This window comes from Aplysia californica, unplaced genomic scaffold (assembly GCF_000002075.1).
Source record: "Aplysia californica isolate F4 #8 unplaced genomic scaffold, AplCal3.0 scaffold00284, whole genome shotgun sequence".
NCBI lineage: Eukaryota > Metazoa > Mollusca > Gastropoda > Aplysiida > Aplysiidae > Aplysia > Aplysia californica.
This window is the reverse complement of record NW_004797554.1, coordinates 31,023-44,487: the sequence shown is the minus strand read 5'-3', so window position 1 is coordinate 44,487 and position 13,465 is coordinate 31,023. Positions and strand designations below refer to the sequence as shown.

At 39.5% G+C, this 13,465-nt stretch overlaps 1 protein-coding gene across 1 annotated transcript in view; it reads right to left on the bottom strand.

Moving 5' to 3' along the window:
* Positions 1-1,919: 1,919 nt before the first annotated feature.
* Positions 1,920-13,465, bottom strand: part of LOC101848533 (general transcription factor 3C polypeptide 3) — a gene marked incomplete at its 5' end in the record, with an annotated part of 41,672 nt that continues 30,126 nt past the window's right edge. Inside the window, 8 exon segments of the mRNA XM_005101453.3 lie at positions 1,920-2,133; positions 3,573-3,702; positions 4,465-4,535; positions 8,018-8,105; positions 9,631-9,752; positions 10,680-10,755; positions 12,349-12,447; positions 13,190-13,267. Coding sequence (XP_005101510.1) covers positions 3,592-3,702; positions 4,465-4,535; positions 8,018-8,105; positions 9,631-9,752; positions 10,680-10,755; positions 12,349-12,447; positions 13,190-13,267 — 645 coding nt within the window. The 3' untranslated portion in view covers positions 1,920-2,133; positions 3,573-3,591.

Below are 13,465 nucleotides of genomic sequence, written 5' to 3'. Positions count from 1 at the left end.
ACTATTAAGTAAATGCAGTGGAAACCTGATATAGCAGGGATGGTGGGAGTAGAGAAAATGTCCTGTTATATCCGATCCCTGTTAAATCAGAAATGCAAAGGAAAGTAAGCATTTGTGGACTAATCCAGCTGTACTTATTCATGGGTAGTTTCCCTCGCCACAAGTACCCACGAACAGAGGTTTTGGCACCAACTTTCTCCTTGCCTCATCAAACCACACCAGAAGAGCTTGGTCGTCAGCATCTGCATCGGGTAGTCTCATCTTCTTTCGATCCTGAGCAAACTTTCCATTGGAGTATGCTACCACTATCTTCTCTCTCTATCCTTGATAATGATGTGAATCGACCCTAGTGGAATGTCGAACTGACGACAAATCTCTGCCAGTGGAGCTTGCTTTTTGTCAACAGCCTGGATTATTTCGTATTTTTGTCAGTTGAAATGCATTTTCTCTTGCGCTTGACATCGTTGGTGACACATTACGCGTCTGTGTTGCTACGTGTAGGTTTCGGGCTAGATCGAGGTCTGCAAGCACACCGCAGCCCTCTTTCGCTTCACACGCTGCGTGTGCTTGCAATGTCTCTCTCTCTCTCTCTCTGTGTCTTACTTTTTACACATTGTTAACGAGCCTTTGTCCCTGCTATAACCGGTTGAGCTCTGATGAGGCCCTGTTATTGTCGGTAACTTTTAATATAGACAAAGAGTGGGAAAAAACGGGGATTTAAAAAATCCCTGTTATTACCGGGCCTGTTATATATGGTTTCCACTGTACTAACTTCACACAGTCAAAACAATAAGTTTTCAACACTTTCTCATATCTTCATCATCATCTGCCCCCTCCCCCCTCCCCTGCCAACTTTCTCATATGGTCGTTTATAAGGACAAGCGGGCTAACCCAGGTTTCGGGGGTTTCCAGAAATCTTGACCTACACCAAAAGTAGGCATTGCCCTACCTGTTGGGGAAGTTTGGTTTCATTGATGTGTATATATTTGTTTGGTTATAGAGAAAACTCTCCTTGTCTTTTAAAGAAACTGAACGAGGGGCAAAAACTTTACTTTCAATTTTCTCAAAGCAACATTTTTCGGGACAGCCTCCTTGTGCTTAAAAGCGACCATATACATATATATATTCATCATCATTTGCACCCCCGCTCCCCCAAAGTAAACAATGAGACATAAAGACATAAACAGTTCTCTATCCCACCAACATAGGTGGAACCCCCACACTGGGTGGGCAGCCCCTCTCTTGCACTCAGCTAAAAAAAACATGCATCAACAGACGACAAAATGTCAAATTGCACTGTCATTTCACACAGCCCAACAGTGTACATGCAGACACAGACAACAGAAACGTGAAAAACTTGAAATCACTGATACCTTGTGATACTTTGCTATTCCCAAACTGATATTTCTTTAATTTTTCTCCATCGGTAAACCCGAATTCTAGATTTGTTGAACACATCGTCAAACCCCTGCACATTTGAGTTATTAGTGCCCAAGTGTAGCAGCAGTAGACATTCTCTTTACGTAGTAATCGCATCCACATTGTGATCTCTGTCTTATGGCAACAAATACAATTCACACCATCCAGACAGCCGTCTTCAGTTTAACTCTTTATCTCCATGGGAGGGGGGGGGGGGGTAAACCCACTATGCCGGGGCCCTATTTTGATATGAAATCTTAAATTGAAATATATGTCACTAAACTGGTCATCAAAACAAGTTAATCTATCTCGACAGCTCGTCATCCAATAAAAGAGACTTGTTTTCAACAATTGCCAAAAAGTAATTTTACATCAGTCGTCGTTAAGGAATGTGCCCCAGCCGCTGCCAGCGACTCATCGACAAAGTGGCTCTGACATTGAGCTGCTGGGAGTGGCTTGCAGGAGATAAAGAGTTTAAAGAAAAACCACAGGATGGAATATTTAATTTTGTCCACCCCAATTTTTGCTGGAGGAAGACTTTTATTCATGCCAGCAGCAGAGTGTAGTCATTTGATACAAAGACTTGGCTCTAAACTCAGAGAAACACACCAGCTTCTAGAGTGGTGAGGATGTCAAGTGTAGTCCTTTGACCACAGACAGGCTGCCAGTCTTCGTCCCCGTCACTCTCGATCTATCTGTGTGCGTCTGTGACAGCTGACGACGCTCAGAATCTGCCTCTATGGAAAATAAACAGAAATAACGCTGATCACATGTAGCTGAACTTTTAAAAATCTTTAACCCTATCCGTATGTCGTGTTCTACTATCGTATCCATACGACGTGGGGAACTCTGTGCCACCATTTTCCAAAGAGGAAATTTACTCGTTAATCCGATCCGTACGCTTTGCATAGTAGTCTGTCAAAATGATTTTTTGAGAAATACTGAAAGTTTCAAAGAGATCTTCACATTAGAAGTATTCTAAAATGCGAAGAATACAACCCCGGGGGTACAAAATGACCCCAGGGCGTAAGGATAGAGTAAACACCTTCATGTCACAGGGTCAGTTCGAGCTTCACCGGGCAGTTTTAGAACCCCACGGGCAGAGAGAAGTGACAGATTTAGCTGTTGGTTGCCTATAATTAGACCTGGTTTGTGAATCCTACTATCTCTAAATGGAAAAGATTTCTATGTATGGACAAAAATATAGCTGAACGTGACTCTGCAATGAGTTTTACACATGTGTCTAATAGAAGTAGTACATCATGTAAGCGGAACGCAAACTACGATGAACAGAGTCTGCCATCGTGTTCCTACAGCTTAGCAAAGGAATCATGAATGCTGTATGTCGTAGTAGCCATTTGCTTCCTTCGCTGTATAAGAAAATATGACGGAAGGCATTTAGTTTTAGTTTTAGAAAAGGTTTTATGCCGCTCGCAACTGCATAATGTCATATGAGCGCCAGAAGATTAGAGGTGTATGAGAGAGCAACAAACATAAAAAAGAAGAAGGGGAGATACGGGCGATAGACGTTTGATAGGAAAGAAGAAGCAAACCACACCAGAGCACCCGCCAACCACCCACATATGACAGATGGCGTATGTCCTAGAGGTCACAAAAGGATTAAAGCGTACGTGTTTCTTCTGCCCCCCATCTACAGAACTTAGATCATTTAGGAGGCAGGCTCTGTCAGGACCGACCAAGCCCATGCTGAGAGGGATACAGCATTGTGCAGTAGAAAGACTAAGATGGTCCATCACATTGCAGAAAACAGACTAAGATAGTCCATAAACATGCTCCCCCACATGGGAATCAAACTCCAGTCTTTTGTGCATGTGATGGCAACGTGCCTAACTGCTACACCACAGACATGAGTGATCACATGTAGAAAGTACTCAAAATACAGACAGTTGTTGTTGAAGGGGATCATAATGTTACATTAATTGTAACCGGAAGCCCTCAGTTTCACACGAGAGGTAAGCGGCAAGCCTTCTTCTTTGTGTCTCACTCAGCCTGTGATTGAGGGAAACAAAGTTATTATATATAATATGTATTTTATATTTGAAACAGCAATAAATAACCATAACTTGACAAATTTGAAAGGAGCGTTCACTCTACAACAAGAACATCTAGGACAGCTCTACTCCGACACCCACCGGAGTCTGACCAATGACATCAGATCACGCAGTATCTCTCGATGTAGTAGCGCGCCGCCTCAAAGTTCTTACTCTTCTGGTGAATCTGTGCCAGGTTAAAGGCAATCTCTCTCGTCAAATCAAAGGTACCCTGAAGGAAAACAAAAATATTTGACACTAAAATAACAGCAACGCACTCTTGTCATTGCCACACTACTCAGACATCACATGCAGTACAAATGTTTTGAAGACCAAAATGCCAGTGTGGAGAAATGGACTAAACTGTGGAACACACACACACACACACGGCCCTGAGACAGGAAAGATGACCTATCCCCATTGACACTACAGCAGAAAATGTCCGGGCCGCCAGGACAACAAATGTACATTGTCTGCAGATTCCACGGAGTATCAAACTAGGAAAATCACCAAACGTTGGTAGCCATTTTCTCGCAAACTTTACCTATGAAACCAGGCAACCCCACCCTGTTCAATCGCAACTATTCTGACTTCTGTTCTAGATAGATGGAAAGCGCGCTCATATGACCTTACGCAGTTGCGAGCGCCCTAAAACCCTATACGACTATTACTAAAACAGGTGAATCACCGTCACTCATACTTTGCACAGCAGTTTGTATCAATTTGTCTTAACTTAATCATATTTTTCCACAACAATTGAGGCTAGATTAAAAAACTTTTCTTCATAAATGTATGAAATTCTATAAATCTCTAGTATTTATTGAGGAATTTTTTAGAATACTGTGTACATGTGTTTGAAAAAATATTCATCAGTTAAGACAAATTGATATAAGTCATTGTGCAAACGTTGGAGAATCTATGCTCAATAATTAAGGAGATATTTGACAATAAGTAACATCACACATTTTTTACCACACTTTAGTCTCCTACTCACATGTTGGTCAGAAACCATCGGAGGAAACTGCAGTGCTCTCTTGTAGTAGTGTATGGCAGCAAAGTGTAAATCTGTAGAACAAAACACAAACAATGTTAGAACAATGCACAAACAATGTTAGAACAATGCACAAACAATGTTAGAACAATGCACAAACAATGTTAGAACAATGCACAAACAATGTTAGAACAATGCACAAACAATGTTAGAACAATGCACAAACAATGTTAGAACAATGCACAAACAATGTTAGAACAATGCACAAACAATGTTAGAACAATGCACAAACAATGTTAGAACAATGCACAAACAATGTTAGAACAATGCACAAACAATGTTAGAACAATGCACAAACAATGTTAGAACAATGCACAAACAATGTTAGAACAATGCACAAACAATGTTAGAACAACCAAAAGCAAAAAAAAAGCACTTCAAGATGTAATTTGAATTCTTTTTAAAAAAACCTTCCAGAAGGAACTGAATACAATCTGTGTTCTTCTTTTAAAACTATAAACTATAATATAGTAAATGTAAAATTTTAGTTTATGGTGCAAGTTTGTATGGTATGGTAATAAAAATAATATATATGCTAAATTTCCCAAAGATTTACAGATTTGCAGCACTAAAAGAAGTTAAAGGAACAGACATCACCAGAGTACCAACCAATCACCACCTTTAATCAATAAACACATAAACATGGGTATTCTCTTTTATAACAGTTGCAGTAATAATAATAATAATAATAATAATAATAACAAAAAATAGAAATTGCATAGCGCATATCCCCACTCAAAAGCAAGCTCTATGCACTTTACACTATATTATTACCCCAGTAGACCATAGAGCACTCAGAAACATTCTCAGCTTCCCAGGAAGCATGCAGCGCAAGCGGCTGATTAAGGGGGAGGATCTACCCTTGATTTTGCCGATTTTGGGTAAGGCTATGCACATTGAGATGTTGGCTGATTTTTGAAGATCAACCAGTTCTTTGTCTAAAAATAGCATAGAAACAGTTGAGAAAGTCTTTATTCTCCTCGTGAATTGCCTTTGAAAACATGAGAGTGGGTTAATATTGTGAATTTTAACAATAATTGTCGTTTTTCGCAAAATATCATTTTTTTGCAGCTTTTCCCATACTCCTTCCTTAGTTTTCATCCTTTTGACTCGAAACTTTCAATAAATATAGATGGAAAGGCTGCCATCAATGTAACAGACAGATATTAGCTAAAAAAAATAACACTTTTCCATTGGCAAGCAATAACGCAACCGAAATTTTGAAAAAGTCTTTTACACTTTGGGAAAATTTTCATTTCTTTTTTCTTTTGCACTTATTGAAAAAAAACTCGCTGTTAAACTGATAAGGTCTCGTTCAGGTATACTCTCACCATATTTGGTCAGTAAATAAGAAAGCCGTAGGGATTTGAAATTCATTGTTTATTTTCAAGATGGCGGCCGTTTCCAGAGCAACCGCTGTAGCTATACCAAAATAAAATTGCGTATCAAGAGATTTTACTATGCCTAACATACGTACTTAGATTTGACCTCGGGCAACAAACAGAAAATGGGTCCTCAAGGGTTGCTCCTCCCGTTAAGAGCTCAAACACTACCAAACTGACAAGATCTTTCACTGCCTATAGCTGGGTACCCATTCCCACCTGGGTGAAGTGAGGAAATTTGTGCAAAGTGCCTTTTCCAACGCCATAACGTCGGGCCCCTGACAGCATTCGAATCCACGACCTTACAGTTGTGAGTCTGAGAGCATAACCGCTAGGCCACTGGCAGGGTCCCCACTAAATACTGGAAATTTTTTCAAGACCCCAAATTTTTTTCAAGACCCTGATTCGATGGAAAAATCAGGCCGCTGCGCGTCAACAATGATCCCCCGAAAAGCCCATCTATCAAAGATAAAAAGTCAAAATGTCTTTAAATGAATGCATATATATGCACATCTTGTAGTATAGTCTTCAAACAAAGAGATGATTATAATACTGGGTGACTGCCAACCCAGCTTCTTAATTTTCCAGGGGAGGGGCCTCATCCATTTTCCAGGGGCATGTTACATAACAACGACAGCGCGTTCTCCATTTATATATCTATATTATTATTTATATCTATAAATCTATCCTATCTAAATATTCATATATATATATATGTATGTTTGTGAATACACACACACACATGTAGGTATATTATATCCAGTCAACAACATGTCTGTCAGTGTGGCATTGGGGTCTTGTGTGACTTAGGTATTTCAGTCTGTTCCTACTTATCTATATTTTCCCCTCATCCTATTCGCCTACATAAACTGTATGAAAATGAATCCTCTTTTGAGCTTGAGAAAAGGCCTAGAACCAGAACATTGACTGTCAGCTACCAGTCTGGGTGTCATGATTCATATTATAAATGTAAAGACGAAAATTATTTCTCAAACTCAAAGTAGAGTAATAACTTGAATGGCTCAAGTAGACCTATTCAGTGTGAGAGGTGTGGTGTAAGAACTGTGGGAGGGCAAGATGCAGTGACACTGAAAATCTGCCAATCTTGAAAAGAAAGCTAAAATACAGAGATATACTTTACCATCACCCCATCCAATGAAACACAAACACTTTAGTTCAATAACAAGCCATGACGGATCCCGATTCCACACAAGGCCTGCACCAACGCGTGCTTTGCAGAGAGCTCTTATAGTAGTTATCAGTATTCTAAACACTAAAAATTTGCTTTTGTCTCCTAGCGTTGCTTTCAGCCCCCCCCCCCCCCCCCCCCCCCCGTGTATCTTTACAAAAAAAACCCCAATAACCCCCCAACCCCCACCCAATCCGAAGTCCTATACTTTACAGCACTCAGACCGCCGGTACTCACACGATGCCTTATCATGTGATACGAACGCGCAGGTTCACTGACCGGTCACGATGGCGAGCCTGACAAAACAAATGTTGCGTTATCTATCAGATTATTACTGGAAAATTTCTGCGTGGTAACTAAAGCGAAAGTAGATCTTGATTTTTTCCCGATCGAGCCTCGGTGTCACATATACACTTCCGCTTGCCGCTGTAGCCGCGTGTTCGTGTGAAACATACTCTCAGACCAGGAAAAGCCGACAATAGCGACCAGCAAAAATGAACTTAAGGACGTTATCGGATTGTTTATTCCCATCCATAATACAAACATGTACTAATGAGGTACTCACTGATCTGGTACAGAGCCCGTCCTATGTTATAGTACACCTCCTGGCTCCACAAAGGACACCTACTGTATCTTCCCATCCTTAATAGGTCGCTTTTAAGGACAAGCGGGCTAAACTAGATTTCGGAGGTTTCCAGATATCTTGACCTACACCAAAAGGGTGCATTGCCCTACCTATCGGAGAAGTCTGGTTTCATTAGTGTGTATAGTTGTTTGGTTATAGAGAAAACTCTCCTTGTCTTTTAAAGAAACTGAACAAGGGGCAAAAACTTTACCTTTGATTTGATCAAAACAGCATTTTTCGGGATAGCCCCCTTGTGCTTAAAAGCGACCAATTACAAACATGTACTACTGAGGTACTCACTGATCTGGTACAGGGCCCGTCCGATGTTATAGTAGGCCTCCTGACACTCCCCTCTCATCTCTTTGTAAACATTTAACAAAGACAGGATCTGCAGAGGGGGAAATGGGAAAAATGACAGCCAAACTTACAATTTTTATTGACCTCACACACAGAGAGAAATTTGAAATTTGTCCTAATAGTGCCCAACGGTTGTGGATATTTTCAGTACATAAGCATGCACACACGCTCAGTCTGTTCACCATCCCCAACACACACACTCCCTGCCACAAACACATACGATATTTTCTTCTTTTTCCTAACCAACACTCTCATTTGTCTCATCTTTAGTTTTATGAAGACTTTTACGGCACTTGCAACAATAAGGTCATATATATAAGTGCCGAAGTTTAGAGGTGTTACAAGAGAGTAACAAACATAAAAAAGGGAGGAGGAGAGATAAGGACAATAGATGTTTGATAGGAAAGAAGAAGCAAACTACACCAGAGCACTTGCGAACCACCCACATCCTTGTCTCAAAAGCATTGACAAACATCAAACCACAAAAGAACGTGAACGGTAATATACAGTAGACTTTTACATTTTCTGACAAACATTCCTCTACAAAGCAAAATGTTCACAAATGAATTTCTTTATTTATAAATCTGTTCTGATTATTTTAGTTTTAGTAAGAGTTTTACTGCACTTGCAACACAATAAGGTCATATAAAAGCCGAAGAATAGAGGTGTTACAAGAGAGTAACAAACACAAAATAGAAGGAGGGGAGATAAGGATGATAGATGTTTGATAGGAAACAAGGAGCAAACCACACCAGAGCACCCATCAACCACCCACTGAATATTTTAGAAATCAGCTGCCTGACATGAAAAGATGTTTCACACTTGGTATTCAGGGAGTGGACACGATCAGTTATGCTTTTGTTTTTCAGTATTGTTAGCTGATGTCGTAAAGCTATAGATAGGCATTTGTCATCAGAAAAAAAATGAGGAAGAGAAAATGGAAATGGATTGGACACACCATGAGAAAACAAAAAAACAAATATTACCCATCAAGTTTTTAGATGGAATCCACAAGGAAAGAGAAAGAAAGGAAGGCCTCAAAGTACTTGGAGGAGGGACTTAGATCAGACATAAAGAAGAAGGGATACAGCTGGATAGAGTTTAAGACGAGAGCTCCGGACAAAAGTAGATGGAGAGTTCTTGTTGGTGGCTTATACCCCGGCCCAGGGGAAGAAAGGCTGATGATGATGATGATGATGGTGATGATGATGGTGGTGGTGATGATGATGATGATGATGATGATGGTGATGATGATGATGATGATGATGATGGTGATGATTATGATTATTCATGTCCCCAAAGAAGCTCATAAGGGTGAGACATTGAACATATTTTAGTCTTAAAACGTCAAACGCTCAAGTCTACTTCAACTTTTTTGCTGTTTTTTCGCATTGTACTTACAGCAATGATGATTTCTTAAAATCTTACAAATCTCCACGGTTTTTTGTTTATTTGCAGCCTACAATGATGATGAAGTTGATGATGATGAAGAAGATAATGATGATGATGACGATAATGCTGCTGTTGTAAAGCACTGAGTGAGAAAATGTCCCCACCTGCGGAATGAGCTGGTTCCTGCGAGCGGCGTGTAGCTGTGAGGTGATGTGCAGGAGGCAGAGAGCACAGCACAGAACGGCCAGGGCGTGCGGGGACTGCCGGAACACGGACAGGTACTCGCCTGGCAAATAAAGGTTAGTTTAGTTTTAGTAGAGGTTTTACGGCGCTTGTAACTGTGTAAGGTCATATGAGCACCAAAGGGTGGATGTCAACAGAGAAGTCTTTACAGGGAATCAGACTTACTCTGCTCACCTCTCTAGCTTTAACAGCACAAAGTCTGCTTCGACTATCAAGGCCCCCCAGAAATAGTGTGACAAACAAACAAAAGAAGTAGAGGAAAAAATTGAACATTTCACAGAAAAACGTTGATTGAAGGCACAACATTTGTAATGTTATCGTTTTCAGGGACTCTCTAGCTACTGAAATTGTCAAACTTTGACGGCCATTTTATTGCTATTTTTACCACTGAAAGCGGGCGATCTCTCCTCCTTCAATCACAAATATCTTGACTTCTATTCAAGATAGATGGGTATTTCTTTCAACGAAAGCAACACAAATAATAAATAAGCTTTAAGTTGACACCAATACCTCCACATGCCCAAACATTGACGAGCGCCAGATTTCACCGCGCCGTGACACATATAAATATAATTATTATCATTATTTTTTTCTTGTTCATCTCTAAACAGACACCTCAGTCTCTGGTGTGAAGGTTGCTGTTTTCCACAGGTCCTCTAGGCCCCCATAGAGTTGTGGCTCTCTCTGCCTATGGTTGGGCCAACATTTCTTCCCAAGTGCCTGGAGCACTGGGCAGGCTTGTAGCAGATGGTTCCTTGTTTGGTTGCTGGTTCCGCACCGAGACTGCTCTGAATTTACAATCTTGTTTTTCCTATCATTAATATTATTATTATTACTATTACTATTATTATTATTATTATTACATTGATCATATGGTTCGGCACCTATACTGCTCTGAATTTCCAATCTTGAACTTTACATCATTAATATTATTATTATAATTATTATCACATTGATCATACAATCTTACCAAGGGCCAATTTATAAGAGCCAGAGATAAGACGAGCATTTCCATTCAGCATACCAAGAGCCATGCTGTTAGGATTCTGAAAAAAGAGGCATGTAGAAAGTTAATTTTTGTTTAATTTTCAAAGTTCCATACAAGCTATAGCCAGATAAATTTTTAAGGATCACAATTTTTGTGCCCTGTTCGGAGTTCAAGAGTGTGTGTGCATGTGTGTGTGTGTGCATGTGCGTGTGCATGCGCTCTCACATGTATGTGTGAGTGAGTCTGTATATATGTGCATGCTTGCATGACTGTTGGTAATACGTTATGTATTGTTATATTTTGAGCCAAAAAAGCTTGTGAAAGCATACAATTATGTTCTTCCAATGGATGATCAATAAAATATATTTTATATTATCTGCGGCTTCGGGGGTTCGAGCCTTGGGAAAGACACTTTACACAAATTTTCCTCACTTCACCCAGATGGGAATGGGTACCCGGCCATAGACAGTGAAAGATCTCGTCAGTATCTTAGTGTTTTAGCGCCCATAAATGGCTGCTTGCACTGTATGCTTCCCATGAAGTTGAGGTTGTTTCAGAATGCTCTCAGGTCTGCTGGGGTAATAGTATAGATTGTGAAGCGCATAGAGCTTGCTCTCTAGCGGGGATTTGCGCTATACAAATGCTATTATTATTATCTCACTGTGTTTTTGCATTGTGCAAACAAACTACAACCTCAATAGAACTCGTTTCCAAAAACAAAAGAGACATTGCAAAATTATGAGGTCAAAATATTGTCAACACACTACGCTACTGTCCAAAGTTAGTTTTGTTTTAGTAAGTGGTTTAAGGCACATGCAACACAATTAGGTCATATAAGTGCTACCTATGATTAGAGGAGTTACAAGAGAGTAACAAACACAAAAAAGAAGGAGAAGAGATATAAGGGTGACAGGTATTTACTTTTAGTAAGAGTTTTACAGCACTTGCAACACAATAAGGTCATATATATAATAAGTGCCGAAGAATAGATTATATGTTACAAGAGAGAAACACACAAAAAAGAAGGAGGGGAGATAAGGACGACAGATGTTTGATAGGAAAGAAGAAGCAAACAACACCAGAGCACCCGCCAACCACCACTGACAGGTGTTTGACAGGAAAGAAGGAGCAAACCGTCCGCACCCAAGGTCGGACAGAGATCAAAAGCTGACAGACACACCAGGGCACTCCCTATATACAATGACCTGTCATCAAGTCATTAAATGCTGCCAGAAAATGTCTAAGCTACAAAAAATAATTTCTAAAATCATGCTGGGAATAAAAAAAAGGCATAAAAGTATGAAGTCTTACTGATTTAGTCTAAAAAACAAGATTCAACATGATTGATTCAGGCTTTTATGCTTAGCACATAGGGGATGATCAACTCAAATTATATTAAAACTGGAAAAATCACTTTTTGCATTCAAAGGACGAGACAAAACACAAAATAAGCTTTTGTACAAAGACAGTGGACTTTGCATAAGACCATTGCCACAAACTCAATCCCAATTTTTGTGTTCCTTGACAATACTTGAAATACATGGGAGAAACTGATCAGATGAATTCTACGGTTAATTGGATGATACTTATGATGAGTATCCATGACATTGTCACAAGAAATGCCCCCGGCAGACCCACAAAGAGCACAAACCTTCATCAGGGCCCTCATTGCGAAACGAAGGTCATGGACATCCTTGAACTTTGTAACGACGTACGAGAATAGGTTCCAAGCTTGGTTATGCTCCTTTTCCTAGGGAAGAAATATACACTCACTATAATGATGAAGAAATATGCATGAAAAACTTATCAACACTGATTATAATGATGAAGAAATATATCTCGCTACAGTGAAAAACTTATCAACACTCATACTGATGAAGAAATATATCTCAGAACAGTGAAAAACTTACTATCACTCATTATAATGATGAAGAAATATGCGTGAAAAACTTATCAACACTGATTATAATGATGAAGAAATATATCTCTGTACAGTGAAAACTTATCAACACACTATAATGATGAAGAAATATATCTCAGAGAAGTGAAAAACTTATCAACACTCATTATAATGATGACGAAATATGTCTCGGTACAGTAAAAAAATAATCAACACTCATTATAATGATGAAGAAATATATCTCAGAACAGTGAAAAACCTACCATCACTCATTATAATGATGAATAAATGTGCGTGAAAAACTTATCATCACTCATTATAATGATGAAGAAATGTGTCTCGGTACAGTAAAAAAATTATCAACACTCATAATGATGAAGAAATATATCTCAGAACAGCGAAAAAATTATCAACACTCAGGAAAAATGTTAATGAACTATCTCTGTTTGAAAACAAGACCGAGACAAACTGTGCCCACAACAGTAACAGACACAAGGCGCTTTGGCAATCTAGTCAGACCTAGAAGTTCCTGGCGAAGATCGAAAGCTGTTTTGTTATTCTTGTCTTTTAAAACATACTAGTGCCTACTTACATCTCCAACAAGGTTTCTTGCCAAGTTGTACACACTTTGATTAACAGGGCCACATTTCAGGCAAAGAAATTCTGCTGCCTGAAAAATACGATTTTTAAAAAAGAGGGGAAAAAAGCTTGTTGATACAGTAAGTGTAAATACAACCATAGAGACTAAAGCATACAATTAGAGACATCAAATTAAATTCTTCTCAGTTCTGTAACGGTAGACAACTGTGCAGTAGTAGGAGCAGTATTGTTGTGTTTATGAGACAGAGAGACAGATAGACGGAGGGGG